This window comes from Gracilinanus agilis, chromosome 4 (assembly GCF_016433145.1).
Source record: "Gracilinanus agilis isolate LMUSP501 chromosome 4, AgileGrace, whole genome shotgun sequence".
NCBI classification, from domain to species: Eukaryota; Metazoa; Chordata; class Mammalia; order Didelphimorphia; family Didelphidae; genus Gracilinanus; species Gracilinanus agilis.
Window position 1 is genome coordinate 264,791,425 of NC_058133.1, and position 19,573 is coordinate 264,810,997.

Genomic DNA, 19,573 nt, shown 5'->3' on the forward strand with positions numbered 1-19,573 from the left:
TGCTCCATTTCTGATTTAGGACGGTGACAACTGACCCTCCTTGGGCAGCCTGGTGGCTCTCTTGCTTCTGGGAGGCAAGTCACCATATTGGTATGAAAAACCCATTGGCTGGGGGCAGTGAGGTGGCTCAGTGGATAGAGCCTCAGGACTGGAATTGGGAAGTCCTGGGTCCAAATCTGGCCTCAAGACACTTCCTAGCTATGTGACCCTGGGCAAGTCACTTGACCCCCATTGCCTATCCTTACCACTCTTCTGCCTTAGAACCAATATGCAGTATTGACTCCAAGATGGAAGGGAAGGGTTTAAAAAAAAATCATTGGCTTATCCTTACTGCAGTATAAAACTCTGAAGCTTTAAACCCACCAGCCTCAGTCTTGCCCCCGCAAGCAACCCCAGTTGGACAACAAGCTTTCCCCCAAGATGCTTCCGATGTCCCCAAGCAGCCTTGAGGACTTAATTGTCCTTGAGTGACAAAAATCTAGCTCCCTTCTACTACTACCCCAAGAGATGAGATGTGGGGAGAGAAGCTCTTCAGTTTGCCCAGAAAGGAGACCACTTAGCTTCTCCATCCCTTCCTTCCTTCCTTCCCACCCATACTCTCTCCCCCAACACACCCACTCACATTCACACCAACACACATGTACATACGGACCCCAGAAGGCTGATCCTGACACTGTACTGGCAGAGTAGACCTAATTGTTTCTCACACTTACAGATCAAATCTGATGTTCTGTTTCTCCTCAAAGAAATAATCCAGGATAAATTTGCGTACAAAGTCCGGATTCAGTGTGTTGTCAATCACTTCTGTTCTTCCAAACTGTAAGAAAAGGTAGAGTGTCAACTTCTGGCTAATGCCTTGGTTTTTTTTTGTTGTTGTTTTTGTTTTTGTTTTTCTTTTTCTTTTTAAACCTTTAACTTCTGTGTATTGGCTCCTAGGTGGAAGAGTGGTAAGGGTGGGCAATGGGGGTCAAGTGACTTGCCCAGGGTCACACAGCTGGGAAGTGTCTGAGGCCGGATTTGAACCTAGGACCTTCCTTCTCTAGGCCTGTAATGCCTCATTTTTTAACTGTACCTGGGATTTCACCAGTGCTGGCAGCTTTTCAGGGAGGACCTCCCTCTATAAAGGCAGATAGGCACCTTCTCTGAACTTTATTTTTATTAGACCCTTATCTTCCATCTTAGAATCAGTACTGGGTATTGGTTCCAAGGCAGAAAAGCAGGAAGGCAATGAAGGTTAAGGGACTTGCCCAGGGTCACACAGCTAGGCAAGTGTCTGAGGTCAGATTTGAACCCAGGACCTCCTGTCTCCGAGCCTGACTCTCAATCCACTGAGCCACCCAGCTATTCCCCCATCCCCAAATGATTTATTTTAAAAAAAATTTTAACCCTCCCCTTCTGTCTGAGAATCAATACTGTGTATTGGTTCCAAGGCAAAAGAGCAGTAAGGGCTAGACAATGGGGGTTAAGTGACTTACCTAGGGTCACATAGCTAGAAAGGGTCTGAGACCAGATTTGAACCCAGGTCCTCTAGACTCCAAGTCTGGGGCTCTATACAATGGGCTACCTACCTTCCCTACTACTGCACCTCATTATCTAAGAGTTGCCTGAGATTCTGAGAGGTTAAGTGATTCGCCTGAGACAGATGTGTATCAGAGGACAGACTTTGGATCTACATCTTCCTGGGCCTACTGCACCACCACATCTCTCTCTGGAAATAAGAAGGAGGAGATGGAGCAGGATAATGGATGATTGATGATAATAATAAAATGGACCATAAGAGATTTGGAAAGTTTCCTGAAAAAAACCCATAAAATATTAACAAAACACAGATCCCATCCCCCTTAAAGTGGCCGTGGAAAGATGAACACATTCTCACTGAAAAGGAAGAAGAGAGCCGGTAGACATGTTTAGAACACACGCTAAACAGGTAAAAACCCTCCAGAAATACTCTGGGAACAAGCAGACACGGCTTCGCCGGCCACTAGTAAAGGCCGACAGCAGATGCGTGCAGTTCGATCTGTCGCACAGAAACCAAAGTTGTTTGTCTCCAGATGGAGCCTCTGAAATGGCCAAGATCCAAGAACAGAATCAAAGGGCTCTCCATGGGTGACATCGGCAGAAACTCCACCAACAATATGTAGACAAAGAAGCCTCAAACAAATGGACAAGCCATGCAAATTTGTTTGGGAAAATGGAAGGGTTTCTGATGGCATTTCAGGACCAAGTCACTGCCACTAGAAATTATAGAAGGGCTTCTCCTAGGAAAGGCTGTACTTAGTGATCAAAGTCGGTAGCACAAGGGAAAACACATCTCTAAAGGCTTCAAGAAGAAACCTCTTGGGGCAGCTGGGTAGCTCAGTGGATTGAGAGTCAGGCCCAGAGACGGGAGGTCCTGGGTTCAAATCTGGTTTCAGACACGTCCCAGCTGTGTGACCCTGGGCAAGTCACTTGATCCCCATTGCCCACCCTTACCACCCTTCCACCAAGGAGCCAATACACAGAAATTAAGGGTTTAAAAAAAAAAAGAAAAAAAGAAGAAACCTCTCTCTAGGCTGAAAAACTAGTTCCTACTGAATACCTAACAGAACATGACCTTATGACTAGAATCACAAATGAGAAACTCACAGTCTTCCCAATGGCAGGTGACAAATCTCCATGTTAAAAATACTATAGATGAGGCAGCTTGGTGGCTCAATGGATAGAGAGCCAGACCTGGAAATCAAAGGTCCTGGGTTCAAATCTGGACTCAGATACTTCTTAGCTATGTGACCCTGGGCAAGTCACTTAACCCCCTTTTACCTAGCCCTTACTTTTCTCTTTTTTTTAAACCCTTACCTTCCATCTTACGATCAATATAATCCATACTGTATATTTGTTTCAAGGCAGAAGATGGGTAAGGGCTAGGCAATGGGGGTTAAGTGACTTGCCCAGGGTCACACAGCTACAAAGTGTCCGAGGCCAGATTTAAAGCCAGGACCTCCCATCTCTAAACCTGGCTCTCAATCCACTGAGCCACCCAGCTGCCCCTCCTTACTGCTCTTCTACATTAGAATCGATCAAATCACAGTATTGATTCTAAAACAGAAGGTAAAGAGGAAAACATATGATTTATCATTTGTTTATATGGGTATATGATTTGGGGCTCTGATTTTAAAAGATTACTCTATTACAAAAATGAATAATATAGAAATAGGTTTTTAAGTGATAATATATATATATAGCCCAGTAGAACTGCTTGTCAACTCCAGGAGAGGGGAGGGAAGAAGGAAGGGGGAGAGAGCACAAATCATATAACCATGGGGAAAAATTTTTAATAAAAATAAAAAATAAATAAATGCATATTTAAAAAATAAAAGAAAACAGAAAGTAAGCTTTTCTAAAATACTATAGATCTTAAAATTTCCTAGAAATTTCAGCCAATGAATTTTATTAGAACTGGAATATTTCTCACAGACTGAACGCCTGCCCACAATTGCCCAGACATAGTACCAATTCACAAAAACTTAAGAACTCTGTTTTTAGTAGACGTAGCCATATTAAATGCTTATCATCTCCAAGCTACACAGAACAAAAAGCTTTCAAAATTAAGAGATTTAGCAGCAGAAATCAAAATCATGGGGAGATGGGATGAGAGACACGGCACCGCCATCATCCCATCTGCTCTTGGAGTTGCCCTGAGAATGCTTTCAATGAGGAGATTTTTGTTGTTCATCCTCGCATTTTGGAGGAGGATCAGTGACATCATGGGGGAGATGTCTTGCCTTGGAAGTGAAGTGGATTTAAGTGAGGCAGAGTTGTACAAAGTCATCAGCCTCACTCTTTCTTCCAGAGTCATCCAAGTCTAGTGGCAGGACAAGAGTCAAGACAAATGGCAATGACCTGAGATTCAGTGGATGACCTTGGCCTCTTAGATGTCTGACCAAGCTTCTCAGCACACTCCAGAGTGCCTGTTTCAGCAGCCTTCCTGGCTGTTGGAATCTACCCATTCCACCAGGACAAGTCTTCACATGGTTGGGAAAGGCATCCCCTAACTCACTGGTGGGTTTGAGACCTGTTGGTTACCCTTAACCTAGTTTGGTCCATCTGCTGAGATGCCAGGGAGGCCACTGTCAATGCTACAGCTTCTTGGAGACACAGGTCAGACTTGGGTGGACACCAAAGGTAGATGAGCAGCCCTGGGGAGGGCTCAGTAAGCCATTATATTGGAGGTACTAGTCCTCCTGGACACCCCATATACCCTTCTAATATCTTTATTTACTTATAGAAAGCAGTTTTCTCTGTGAACAACAGAAAACAAATGGACTCAAATATAGATTGAAGCATATTTTCTCTATTTTTCTTTTTCTTCACTTTTAAAAAATATTTGGAACATGATTATTGAAGAAATGTTTTGCTTGACTATACCTGCTTGTAATGGGTTCTTTTTATTTGCTTGTTTTATCTTCTCAAAGGTGGGAGAAAAGAGGAGGGGGAGAATTTAGAACTGAAAATAAAATAAAATTGAATTTATTAAAAAAGAAAAGTAGTCCTGAATTGTCTATTGAAGTATATTGAAGCCCAGACTTCTATGTCATGCTGCCTTGGGTAGGTAACGTAGAGTAGTTGAAATAGCAAAGGCTATGGGTTCAAATCTGGCCTCAAATATTCACTAGCTGTGTGACCCTAGGTGAGTCACTTCACCCAGTTGGCCTCAGTTTCCTCATCTGTAAAATGAACTGGAGAAAGAAATGGCAAATCATTCCAGTATTTTTGTCAAGAAAATTCCAAATGGGATCATGAAGAGTCAAACATGACTGAAAATGACTGTACAACAGTGACAATAATGTATGGGTGGATGGAAAAATTATTTATTAAAAACCTACTCTTTGCCAAGCACTGTGCTAACTGCATTATAAATATCATTTCATTTGATCTTTACAACAATCCTATGGGGTAGGTGCTATTATTATCCCCATTTTACAGATGGGCAAACTGAGGCACACAGCATTCAGGTGATTCCCTCAGGTTCACATAGCCAGTGAGGGACTGAAACAGATTTGAACTCAGGTCTTCCAAACTCTGACCCAGTGCTCTATCCACTAAACCACCAAGCTACCTTCAAGGTAAACAGAGGTTAAGTGACCTGTCCAGGGTCACATTTGAACCCAAGTCCTTCTGACTCCAGGCCCAGTGCTCTATCCACTGGACCAACTAATTTTGCGCAATGATCTCATTAATGTCAAGGAAATCGACATTAAAAGATATCATAACTGATATCAATATAATCACCAATACATAAATACTCCTTCCTCCCTTGGCTTAAGAGATACCATACTTTCCAAGTCTCTACCTCTCAAATTTGTCCTTTTCAGTTTCCTTTATGAGCATCTTGTCTTCTTTCTGCCACTCTAGAGTGAGCTTATTCCAAGGTTCGGTCCTTGGCTCTCTCCCAGTCTATCCCTGTACTTTCTCCTCATTCGATATTATTCGAGTTCATGGCTTCAATTGTCACCTCAATGCAAATAGGCTTCCAACTCATTCTCTCTAATCCTGATCTTCCCCTGAGCTGCAAAGAACCACATTACCACCTGCCAGCAGAACGTCACTGCCATGGCTCCCCGGCACCCCAAAACCAAGCATATTTTCTTTCCCCCAAAAAAAACTTAATCCTTCCAATTCTGATTTAGTTAGAAAGACCACCATCCACCCTGTCTCCCATATTTGGAACTTTGTTATTGTCTTTGATTTCTCCCCCGTTCTCCTCCTCATATCCAATTAATTATTCAATCCAATACATATCGACTCTGATCTGGGTCTCCAAAAAGCCCCCTTATCTCTAGTCCCAAGGCCAGCACTGGACCACAGCACAGTGTACTGGTACCACTGCAATAGCCCCCAAACATGACTTCCTGCCTAACTAACTTAAATTAGATGAACTAATAGAAAGAAGCAAACTTGACCCCATTGATATTGCTGAGCTTTGGTGAGATAAGACCAATAACAGAAATACGGCTCTGGAGTTTAGTCATTGTTGCTGTTGTTCAGTCAAGGCATACCTGACTCTTTGTGACCCCATGTGGGATTCTCTTGGCAAAAATACTGGAGTGGTTTGCCATTTCCTTCTCCAGTTCATTTTACAGATGAGGAAACTGAGGCCAACAGGTTGAAATGACTTGCTTAGGGTCACACAACTAGGAAGATGAGGCTTCCTGACTCTAGGCTGGATGTTCTATCCACTGTGCCACCTGGTTGCCCCTGGCTCTAGATGGGAAATATCTTATTTTTTTTAAAGGAGGGAGTGGTAGGAGCTGTAGATTAAGAAAATAAACCCATACGTGAAATCTGGGTATCAGAGTAAGGAAAGCATAGTGGAAAGTATCTGAGTAAAGATCAACAGAAAAACAAAGTAAAGTGATTTCTGTGAGAGGACTGAACTATAGACCACCTAGACAGAAAAAGGAAATTGCTAAGTTGAGGAAGTACATCACTAATGTGGTATAGAATCAGAATATAGTAGTGATAGGAGACTTCGCTTAGTCAGAACCCATCTGTTAGAGCTCTGTGCCAAAAACAGAACAGCCCAAAACTTTTTCTTTTCAATTTCTTTTCAGTTAACAAAAATCTATTTTCTCTCCCTACTTTGAAAGGAAAAGGAAAAACAAAGCCCTTATAACAATTATGAGCAGTCAAGCAAAACAAATTCCCATATTCAGCCAACAACTTTTTGACTTGCCTTAATGATAATTTCACCCAACAATGGGGGATTCTGTTCTGGATCTGATTTTTCTCACCAACAGAGAAGAATTGGCTTCTGGAGTGAGAAACAGCAGGAAGAAACCACCCCCTCCAAGAGTTTGTAATAGAAGAGCAGCGAGCCCAGCATAGTCTGAACAGGAACCCTGGGTTCATGGAGGTTTGATTTAAAAGGATTTAGAGGAAGAATCACCATGAGAGAGAACCCACCAACTACAATTCTACCAAGGAAGCCAGTCCTGGAGAGATGGAAAATGCTCAAGAATGAAATTATGAAATTCCTAAGATGTGAAGGGAAACAATTCAATGGAATGGGAAAACTAGCCTGAGGAGGCTGATATGGTTGCCAGAAAAACTCATTAACTGACTTAGACTTTCCAAAGACATGAACATTGGATGGAATTGAGGTCAGTTAACAGGATGAATACAAAGGCATAGCATGGTACCTTAAGAAGGGGAGCTGGGGGGGGGGGGCAGCTAGATGGCTCAGTGGATTGAAAGACAAGCTTACAGATGGGAAGTCCTGAGTTCAAATCTGGACTCAGACACTTCCTTAGCTAGATGTATGACCCTGGGCAAGTCACTCAACCCCCATTGCCTAGAGGAACCACCTCTCTTGGAATCAATACACTGTAATAATTCCTAAGAAAGCAAAGGTTTTAGGGAGGGGGAAAAAAAGATGATGATGAGTTAAAGTTGGTGAGAAAATCTAGGAATAACATAGGTTTGGGAGGACGAGGGATGGGAAGGAAGGTAATGATTAACACAGTGCCTGCCATACAGTAGGTATGCATGTTTATGGATTGATTGATTGAAGGTCCCTAAAATGTGGAAAAGAAGGCTCAAAGAAAGGACAGAACCACTGCTTGGGGTGACAAATGACAAGAGAAAAGACAGAGCTGCTCACTTGTCTTCTTTAGCTGCCTCAGAGAATGACCTTTAGACTAGAAAGGACAGTACCAAAATGGCTTAGAGAGAGTTGATACCCAAGATAAGTCAGAAGATAGTAAGAGAGCACTTAGCTGCCTTTGCTGAAATCAAGTCGAGCAGCCCAGCTGAGGTATGGAGAAAAAAAATTAATAGACATGATATTGGAACCACCGTCAATGGCATTTAAAAGATCATGGAGAATATGAGAGTTGTGAAATAATTGGAGAAGGATAAACGTTGTCTGTTTCCCAAAAAACTGAGAAGAGAATGGAATTTGCAAATGGTAAGCCAGTGAACTTGACTTCAATTTCTAAGAAAGTTCTAGAATGTATTTTTTAAAACCCTTCCCTTCCATCTTGGAGTCAATACTGCATATTCGTTCCAAGGGTGAAGAGTGGTAAGGGCTAGGCAATGGGGGTAAGTGACCTACCCCGGGTCACACAGCTAGGAAATGTCTGAGGCCAGATTTGAACCCAGGCCCTCCCAGCTCTAGGCCTTACTCTAAATCACTGAGCCACTTAACTGCCCACCTTTGTTGTTTTCTTAAATCTAGAGTACAATAAATCAAGCCCTGAATTCTAACATTTGTTAATGTCCAACATGCAACTGCTCACCTGGAAAATGCTATAATTAGCTTTTGCAAGCTGGTGAAAACAGGTTCCACCATACCCCTGGATATGAGCCAAATAATAGTACAATTATATACAGAACAGAGTGAATTCTGGGACTTGAGGAATGCTCATTAATGATTCCAAGTCACCTGGGATGCCCAGGGATCTGTCCCTGGTCCTGTTCCGCTCAACATTCTTATTAATGACCCAGATAAGAACACAGATGCTACAATTATCATATTTATAGGTGATACAAATCTAGGAAGATGAGCACTAGATGAAAGAAGGCAGAATTCAGAAGGATAGAAAATTGAGTGGCATCTCATAAGATGAAATTTGGTAGAGATAAATGCAAAGTCTTACAAGTGAGTTCAAGACATCAACTTGAAAGCAACAAAATGGGAAAGACATAGTTAGAAAGGAGTTTGTCTGAAAACAAAAATCTGAGGGTTCTAATGGACCACAAGCCCATCAAGTCAGCAATATGATGTGGTAGCCCAAGAAGGAAATTAGGTCTTGCACTGTATTAAGCTATTTGACACAGAAGCTAAGAGTACTCAGACTCTTTTCTCTCCCAGAGAATAGGATTCATCCCCTCTCATCTCTCCTTTCTCTCTCCAGCCAAACTAAATACTATCTTGTCCTTTCCTTTTCCACCTGAGGACTTTTACTGTTTCCAATACTTGAAATAAATCCTTCCACCCATCCCATCCCCTCGGTTCACTCTGAACTCCCATCCACCCTTTAAATTCAGTTCAAATGTTGCCCCTCTATGAAGCCTTCCCCAATCCCCACTGCTTAAACCTTTCCTCCTTAGGCACCACTCTATCAACTCCCTTGTGAGGGATAGCTAAATTGCACAGTGGATAGAGAGCCATGTTAGGCTTAGTGTCTACAGGACCTGGATTCAAATCTGGCCTCAGACATTTCCTGGCTGTGTGACCCTGAGCAAGTCACTTAATCCAAATTGCCTAGCCTTGCCATGCTTCTCCCTTAGGACTGATATTAAGACAGAAGGTAATAGGGTTTTTTAATCACTTACGGGGGGCAACTGGGTGGCTCAGTGGATTGAAAGCCAGGTCTAGAGGCAGGAGGTCCTGTTCATATCTGGCCTCAGACACTTCCTAGCTCTGTGACCCTAGGCAAGTCATTTGACCCCCATAGCCTAACCCTTACTGCTCTTCTGGCTTGAAACCAATATTGATTCCAAGATGGAAGGTAAGGATTTAAGAAAAAATCAGTTATGAAGTAATCACTGGTTCCCAGATTTAGAGATAGAAGGGACATTAGGGACCAGCTAGTCCAGCCCCCTTATTTTACAGATGAGGAAATGGAGGTCTAAAGAAATATGCTTGAAGCCATATAAGTAATAGGTAACAGAGTAGGATTAGAACTCAGGTCCTCTAACTGAATTCACCACTCTTTCTACCACACACTAGGTTGTTTGTGTTGAAGAAAGATGACAATTTTGGTGCAGAATCAAATAGGTATAAAAGGAAGCAGCAGTGATGAGATAATGTCAAGAGATCTTGAGTTCAAATCCCAGCTCTGCTGATTACCACTTCTGTGACCTTGGAAAAGTCACTTCCTTTCCGTGACCCTCAGTTTTCTGAATTGTTACAACAAAGAAGTTAAGACAAGTTGATGTCCAAAGTCCCTCCTAGGGGGCATCTAGATAGCATAATGGATGGAATTCCTGGAGGCAAGACTTGAGTTCAAATTCAGCCCCAGACACTTATTAGCCTTGTGATCCTGGGAAAATCACTTAACCTCTGTCTGCTCAGTTTTCTCATCTATAAAATGGGGGTAATAATAGCACCTATCCCCCAGGACTGCTGTGGAACTCAAGTGAGAAAAATTTTGTAAAACACTTTGCACATTGTAGGGGCTTAATAAACGCTTATTTCCTTCCTGTTCTTTATCCTATGATTGCTTAAAGTTGGTTTGCTGCCTGTTAGAAATCAGCCATCATCCCAGCTTAGACTGATGAAAAGGTTAGTCAGACTGGTTTGCACACAGTGCTTTTAATGATCTAAGCTGCTTCCCATTCAACTCATCTCTTTATTTTTCTAAACAGCCAATTCCCAATAATGATGAATGGTTTTGATGTCTTTATGACATCGCAAATATGGTGTCCAGTTGACATCTTAAACTCGTGATGTCCAAACAGAACTCATTACCTTAACCCCAACTTAGGCATGATCCTGGATTCCTCACTATCTGTTAACCGCCCCCCCCCGTATCCCAACTATTGCCAACGTCTGCTGATTTTACCTCTACAGCATTTCTCTAAAATGCCCCTTTCTCTCCTCTGATACTGCCACCCCTCCAGTGCAGGCTTTCATCACCAGAGCCTGCTGGTGAGTCTGCCTAACTCAAGTCTCTCCCCACTCCAATCCATTCTCCATTGAACCACTAAAGTGATTTTTCTAAAACTCAGATCCAATTATGTCATCCACCCCCCAAGGCCTCATCTCAGCAAACTCCAGTAGTGCTCTATTTCCTCTGGGATCAAATATGGAAGTGCTCTGTTGGGCATTCCAAGCTCTTCCTACTTTTCCAGTCTTCTTACACCTTACTCCCCAGCATGTACTCTCTGCTCCAGTGACATTGGCCTCCTGGATGTTCTCAAACAAGACATTGCATCCCTTAGTTCTGGGCATGTTCCCTGGCTGTCCCCCAGGACAGGAAAGCTCCTCCTCATCTGCTCCATCTACCGACCTCCCTGGCTTCCTCCAAGACCCAATTAAAATGCCACCTTCCCCACTAAAATTTTCCCATTCTCTTAATTCCAGAGCTTTCTTTCTATTAATTACTTCTTATTTACCCCGAATATAACTTGCTTTGTCTATATTTGTTTGTTGTCTTCCCCATTAGATTTTAACCTCTTTTGAGTGTAGGAACTGTCTTTGACCCTTTTGTTGCTCCAGAGCTTAGCATTGTGCCTGACATGTGGAAGTCATTTATTTATTGATTCTCATAATACCATAATCAAATCAAAAATCAGAATCAAAGTTGCAGACAGCCCACTGGGCATTGCAGAGACATGATCGGTAGGTGTTGGTTAGCAGCAACATATATTCAGAGATAACCTTTTATGGGGCATGCTGGAGCCAGTCCACATAGACTTAGGAGAGCCAATTATTAAATTTTCAGGATGAGCAGTTATACCTTGGAAATTGGCAAATGCTACAAATCAGGGTCTAATTTATTGCTTTGTTGATTGTCTAGGCATAAGAAAGTGATGGAGAAAATGGCAATAATGCAAGATAAATTTAATAAGTGTAGGGGGTAACTAGGTGGCTCAGTTGTTAGAGAGACAGACCTAGAGATGGAGGTCCTAGGTTCAAATATGGCCTCAGATGCCTCCTAGCTATGTGATCCTGGGCAAGTCACATTGCCTAGCCCTTACCACCCTTATGCTTTAGAACTAATATACTGTGTTGATTCTAAGTAAGCATTTAAGAAAAGTTATGTTGTACATACTTTTTTTGGAGAAATGATTATTAAACGTTTTTCAGCACATGTTTGTCTAGATTTAACAAATGGGATAAAGCATTCTTATGAAGGAAGCATGCTATTGGCAAAAGGAGAGATGGGGGAATTGAGATAGGGGAGAACAATTACATGGTAAAAGCAAAAGATCAAACAACTAAGAAACTTTTACTTAGTATTGACTGTATAAGCAGTTAGAGCAATGATGGCAAAACTTTTAGAGACCAAGTGCCCAAACTACACCCTCATGCCTCATGTGAGCCCCAGAAAGGGAAGAGAGGAAGCACTCCCATTAGGCTGCTAGGCAAAGGGGCAGGTTAATGTGAAAAATGTCCTCAGGCTCAGTAGAGAGAGAGAAGAGAGCAGCCCCTTCTGGCATGTGTGCCATAGGTTTGCCAAAATGGAGCTAAAACAACTAAGTGGGCTCAGTGAATAGACTGCCAGGTCTGTAATCAGGAAGACCCCAGTTCAAATCTGGCCTCAGATACTATCTGTGTGACTGGGCAAGTCACTTCAACCTGTTGGCCTCAGTTTCCTCATCTGTCAAATGAGCCAGAGAAGGAAATGGCAAACCACTCCAGTGTCTTTGCCAAGAAAACCCCAAATAGGCTCACAAAGAGTTGGAAAGGAATGAAAATGACTATAAACAACATGAATAAACACTGAGCTTCCATCTCACACCTCAATCATTTTGAAATGATTTGAACGTTTTGAAATGGATATCCCAAAAATCTCTCAAATTTAACATGTCCTAAAATTAAATTTATTATCCTCACTCCCCCAACACCCAAACACTTCCCTATTTCTATCCAAGTTTAACATCACTAGCCTTCCTATCTCCCAAGATCTCAACCTCTGCATTTTCTTGGGGTTCTCATCTTCTCTCACCCCACATACCCAATCTGCTGACAAATCTCGATGTTTCTCCCTTAACATTGCCTCTCTCTAATCTCATCCCTTCTCTCTTCTCACACAACCATCATTTTAGTTCAGGCCCTCCTTGCCTTTCACCTAGATTATCAAAGCTGCTTCCTAATTGGTCTCAGGTCTCCAGTCTCTCACCACTCCAATCCAGCCCACGCAAAGCTGTCGAAGAAATTTTCCGTAGGGGCAGATGTGACCATGTGACTTCTATACTCAATCAACTCTAGTGCTTTCCTTTTGTTTCTAGGATAAAATGTAAGCTCTGCTTTTAAGCCTCTACACAACCTGGGCTCCACCTTTCCAGCCTTGGTGGACCTCCTCCAGTCCTCTTAAATACAACCAAGTTGGCTAGAGGAGCCTAGAGTCACTAAAGGTTCAAGCCCAACTTCAGATACCTGATGGCTATTTGACTCTGGGTAACTCATGTAATCTGTGTCTGCCTCAGTTTCCTTTTCTGTAAAATGGGGATAATTATAGCACCTACCTCCTAAGGTTCTTGTGAGGAGAAAAATGAGATATTATTTGTTAAGTGTTACATAAATGCTATTATTATTCTCTATTTCTCACACAAATACTCCTCCCAAATCTCTTTGCATCAACTGTCCTGCATACTGTACTCTGTCCTTACCTCTGCCACACAGTCTCTCTCTTCCTTCAAGACACACTTAGCGTAAAGATAAGAGATCCTGGATTCAAATCTGACCCTGAGCAAGTTACAGAACCTCCACTGTCTAGCCCTTACAACGCTTCTGTCTTGGAACTAATACACAGTATTATTTCTAAGATGGAAGATGAGGGTTTAAAAAAAGGCACACTTAAGCTTTCTTCTACATGAAGCCTTTCCTGATTTACACCCCCCCCACTTTAGATCTCTCCCTCCCAAACTATCCCAGGAATATTTTTGTTGTTGTCGTTCAGTTGTTTCAGTTGTATCTACCTCTCTGAGACAGCATTTGGGGTTTTCTTGGCAAAGATACTAGAGTGTTTTGCCATTTCTTTCTCCTAATGATTTGACCAATGAGGAAACTGAGGTCAACAGGGTGAAATGATTTGCCCAAATTCACACAGCTGGTAAGTATCTGAGGCCAGATTTGAATTCAGGAAGAGGAGTCCTCCTGATTCCAGGCTGGGCACTTAAGCCACTGTTCCCCCCAGTGCCACCTTCTAAGAGCTTACATCTAACATACAGGGAGTAAGATTACAAATGAGTAGTCTTGATATTCTGCTGGTACTCAAAGAACGTAAAGACTTCCAACCTTAGCTCGATTCCCTAAGCAGCACCGAAGGGACCACATGATGGAGGATCACACTGGAGGAGAAGTCATGCATGGTTGGGTGGCCACCATTGATGTAGTACCCACCTGGATGAGCTTGTAATTCCACTGGCATCATGAAAAATGTTATCCATCAAGATGTCAGCCAACCCCTTTCTAATCTATAAATTCCAAGGAGAACAAAGACCTAATTTTATCTAAACTGTGACTCTTCCCAAGGGGGAGCACGGCATGTAAGAGTCACTTAAGAAATATTTGTTGAGGGGGCATCTGGGTGGCCAGAGAGAGACCTAGAGATGTGAAGTCCTGGGTTCAAATGTGACCTCAGACACTTCCTAGCTGTGTGACCCTGGGCAAGTCACTTAACTGCCATTGCCTAGCCCTTACTGCTCTTCTGCCTTAAGACCAAAACACAGTATTGATTCTAAGTCAGAAGGCAAGGGTTTAGTATTTTAAAAAAATTTTTTTTAATGATTTGATCAGGGCAACCAAGTAGCACAGTGGATAAAGCACCAGTTCTGGAGAGAGGAGGTCCTGGATTCAAAGCTGACCTCAGATAACTATATATAACAGATGACCCTGGATAAGTCACTTCAACCCCAATATTTAGCCTTTATCACTCTTCTGCCTTGAGACCAATACACAGTACTGATTCTAAGATGAAAGGTAAGAGTTTAAAAAAATAAAGGCAGAAGTCAGAAGTGTCAAGAGGCAGAAGTGAGGAGTGAGGACATTCCAGGTCCAGGAAGCAGCCAGTACAAAAAGTCAGGGAGGTGAGATTGGGCAAATCCTGGGGGAATGCTTGGAGTTAGAAAAACTGTGATGTTTTGGGAGAGCAGAAAGTAGGTTAGTAGCATTGAAAAGTAGGGTGCCTAGAGGAAAGAATTAGGTGAGAAGATTGGAAAGGTATGGGACCAGATGGTAAAGAGCCTTAACTGGAAAACAGAGAACTCTCTATTTGACACTGGAGGAAATAGGGAGCTATGGAGTTTAGTAAGAAGGAGTGGGACAATGTCTTAGGCTTTAGGAAAATTTGTGGAAGAATATATGGAAGACAGATTAGAGTGGGGAGAGATTAGAAGCAGGTAGATGGTTAGAAGTCTGTTGCTTTTGAGGCAGCTAGGTAGATCAGTGGATAGAGAACCAAGACTAGAGTCAGGAGGTCCTGGGTTCACATTCGGTCTTAAAACACTTCCTAGCTGTGTGACCCTGGGGAAGTCACTTAATCTCCACTGCCTAGCCCTTACCACTCTTCTGCTTTAGAATCAATATATTATATTGACTCTATGACAGAAGGTAAGGGTTAAAAATTATTGCTTTCTAATAGATGAGAGATGATGGTTGTGTGAATGGGGGAAAGAGGAATGAAAGCTATTTTGAATGTAGAAATGGCAAATAGGTAACTAGGTGTCATAGCTCTGAATCTGGAGGCAGAAAGGATTGAATTCAAATCTGACCTGAGTTAGCTTTGTACTTACTAGCTGTGTAAACCTGGGCAAGTCACTTCACCCTGTTTGCCTCAGTTTCCTCATCTGTAAAATGAGCTGGAGAAGGAAATGGCAAACCACTAGCTGTGTGCCCTTGAGCAAGTCACTTCACCCTGTGTACCTCAGTTTCCTCATCTGTAAAATGAGCTGAAGAAGGAAATGGCAAACGACTCCAGGACTGCTGCCAAGAAAACCCCAGATGGAGTCACAAAGAGTCAGACTCAATTGAAATGACTAAACAACTACATCAAATACTGCAAAATGGTCAAAAAAGGAGAATGCCTGAGCTTGAGTCACCTGTCAGAATCAAGATTTGAACCCAAGCTTTTGACCTCAAGATGAATGCTTTCCCCTCCTTGCATTGCCTCCCTGTAAGGAGACAGAGAGGGATATGATCCCAGGCTTGGGTCTTGAGAACATCCAGTAATTGAGAATTTTTGCCTTACAGGACCATCAAGGTGGAGGTGTATGACTGGGATCGGGATGGCAGGTGAGTAGAACCACGGAACCCAAGAAGAAGGGGCAGCTGGGGAGAGGCTGGAAAGTGGGGTCCATCAGCCTGTGTCTGAGTCACAGTTTCAAGCCTTTGTGGGAAGCACCAGTGGGCCAGACCATACAGGGGTGTGATGTTGGGGTCACCTGACTTCCCTGTCTCCAGGAATCTTTCAGCATCTCAGGCCAGCTGGAATGCCCAGGATGTCCCACTTTTTTAGACAAGGGAAGACTTTTGTTCCATTGGGGCATTTTGAAAGGAAAATTAGCACCTTAAGTGGCTGCCTCCAAGGCAAAGAGAGTGAAGTGACTTGCCCAGGGTCACACAACCAGTAGGTATCCGAAAGCAGATTTGAACTTGGGAAGATGAATCTTTCTGATTCCAGGTCTAGCTCTCTATCCACCTGAGCCATCTAGCTGCTCTATTTGACCCTTGCCTGACCACAGGGGCCCAGAATGGAAAATGAACCCATGAACTCTCACCTTCTGGCTCATTTGTCCCAGAAATCTCCAAAAACAGTCTCAGAAATCCATGTTAAAAGAAAAAAAACTCCACCCAAAAGGTGTACTCTGCTCTTCTTATCTCCATAGCAACATGGATGCTGCATTTGCATCTCCAGCATCTAGTCCAGTGTCTGGCACAAAGTGTTTATGGAATTGAATTTGAATTGTCAGATTTCAGTGCTGGGGGAGAAACATTTTGATATAGTAGAAAGCATTGGATTTGGAGACAGAGAGCTTGCTTGTTGAAGAAATGAATGAATGAATGAATGAATGAATGAATGAATGAATGAATGAATTGATGGCAGGCTTCAAAGTCAATTCCAAGGGAGGAGATTCAAAATTTCCTTGAGATGCAGCAACGGAACTGTAGATAGCTCACATCTGTGTCTGGGGTTAGTAAGACTTGTGTTTAAATCTCACCTTAGACATTTATTAACTGTGTGACATTGGGTAAGTCACTTAACCTCTATTTGTCTCGGAGGCAGCAAGATGACTTGGCAGATAGAGAACTGAGCCTGAAGTTAGGAAGACCCGAGTTCAAATTGGACCTTAAACACTAACTGTGTGACCCTGGATAAGTCACTTCATCTTTGTCTTATCTGTAAAATGAGGATCATAATAGCACCTACTATCTAGAGTTATAGAGGATAATATTTGTTAAGGACTTTACAAATCTGAAAATACTATCTAAATGCCAGTTATTGTTATTATTAATTAATTTCCACATAATATTACTATTAATATTGTTATTATCTGGATGCATTCAATAATAATGCCAGAACAGAGAGGCTGTAATTTTTCTCTACTCTCCCTACTCAATGCCATGTAGTAGGAAGGACACTGGCAGATTAAAACACATATAGAAGGGGGCAACCAGGACGGTAAGGGGGCTGGAAACTATGCCTCATGAATAACTGGGAATGTTTAGTCTGGAGAAGGGAAGACTTAGGGGAGGAATTGAATAAAAAGCCTTTTCAGTCCTATGGGTCCTCCTTCTACTTCCATGATGACAAGGATGAAATAGCCGAAAAAGAGAGAAAGAGAGAGAGAGAGAGAGAGAGAGAGAGAGAGAGAGAGAGAGCCAAAACTAGCACAATTTCTAGAACTAAAGCTATAAATATTCGCTTTATTGTTTGTGTGGTAGAAATCTTTGTCTCTTGGCCATTGACCAATAAATTGACATGGTGTTGGAAGAAATGAACCACGCCGATGTGAATGTTCCCCCCATACATAAAACTGGAAGACAAAAAGGGAGTTGTGGCTAATTAGAAGAATCGAGCCATTGATCAATAAAGGAACATTTATTCAGTGCCGGCTGCGTGCCAGGAATGGCACTAAATGCTGAAGAGAAATTTTTTTAAAGTTCTTTAACGAGTCTTTTTAAAAGCACCTACTAGGTGCCAGGCACTGTGTTAAGTGCTTTACCAATATTATTTCTTATTATTCTTACAACAACCCTGTGAGGTAGCTATTATTATCTCTACTAGATGATAGCAAGATATTATTATTCCCATTCTATACACAAAGAAATGTAGACAGACGGAACCAAAGTTACTTGCCCAGGTTCACACCACTAGTAAATGTCTGAAGCTGGATTTGAACTCAGATCTTCCTGACTCTAAGTTTAGGGTTTAATTCATTGTGCCTTCTAGCTGCCTAGAAGCAAAAAAAAAAAAAAAAAAAAATGTCGGCTACTTAGATGCTACATGATGGAATATCATTAGTACAATTCAGGGGCTCAGTGGATAAAAGTCTTGGAGTTTCCTGCTACAGTCTCAGTTTCCCAGTCTGAAAAATGGCACCACATAGGGCTGTTGTGAGAATCAAATGAGATGAGATCTGTTTTTCAAACCCTGAAAGGCTATAGTTGTTGTTATTTTTATTATTATTGTTATTTTAAATCCTTAAATTCTAAGGCAGAAGGGGAAGGGCTAGTAAAAAGGGGTCAAGTGACTTGCCCAGGGTCACACAGCTAGAAAGTGTCCGAGGTCAAATTTGACCCCAGGACCTCCCATCTCTACATCTGGCTCTCAATCCACTAAGCTACTGGTTGTCCCTAAGGACAACCTAAGGACATTCTAATGGGAAGAGACAACACAGAGAGGGAAGCTAAAAAGTAGGGTGCAAATAAAGGGAAGAAGAGATGAAGTTGCCTTTCAGTGGGTAGTGTAGATTTTAAAATTAATATCCAATACTCCAAGTATCATATTTAATAAGATTTATTAAAATTAAACTAGAAGCAAAAGGGAAACTCAAAGGCTAGGGTCCAGAGGGAGCTCACCCAAGCCACCCACGTGGAAGAAAGAGCGAGGGGGAGGAGACCCCCAAACTATATACAAACAACACAATGATGCATATACATGAACGGGAAAAGGAATTCTGGGAGATGGAGTCTGAGGGTTCAAGATTCTAATTAATACAGTAGGAATGAGATCAAAGGGCAAAGTTAACTTCAAATGACAACAGAGGTTCTTAACCTGGCATCTGAACCTCAAATTTTTTATTTTTTGCTAACTTTGGGTCAATATAATGGATGTTCTTTGCAATTCTATGTATCTTTTATTTATGGCTTGCCATTTCTGACCTATAGTATCACTTCTTCAACAAATGAAATAAAAAAGCTGCATCCAGACTCTGGTAATGAAGACCTTCAAAGCTAACTCAAATATTTTTTTTAATTTTTAATTACAAATTTTAAAAAATTTATTTTGACCATGAATATGTAGCTTTCATCAGACAGCTAAAGAGGTACATGATACAAAACAGGTCCACAATGCCTACATTAACAAAAAAGATACAAAGAAAATCCCGAATACAATCACACAGACCTTTTTGGGAGACCATCAATGCCTCTCCTCACAAATAGAACATGGAAAAAGCAAAGATAATCGATTCGTCTTATCATCTCTTTCTGGAAAACAGAATTTGTTGACCCCCAGTTGGGGTTTTCTTGGCAGAGACACTTGAGTGGTTTGCCATTTCCTTCTCCAGCTCATTTGACAGAGGAAGAAACCAAGGCAGACAGGGTAAGTGACTTGCCCAGGATCACCTAGCTAGGAAGTATCTGAGGCCAGATTGGAACTAAGAGAGATGAGACTTCTTGACTCCAAGCCTGGTACTCTAT

General features: G+C 42.1%; 1 protein-coding gene across 1 annotated transcript in view; it reads right to left on the reverse strand.

Moving 5' to 3' along the window:
* The window catches only part of CPNE5 (copine 5), a 243,399-nt gene that overhangs the window by 70,163 nt on the left and 153,663 nt on the right, over positions 1–19,573 (reverse strand). The window contains exon 4 of the mRNA XM_044675291.1: positions 714–817. Coding sequence (XP_044531226.1) covers positions 714–817 — 104 coding nt within the window. The remainder of the gene's footprint in view (positions 1–713; positions 818–19,573) is intronic.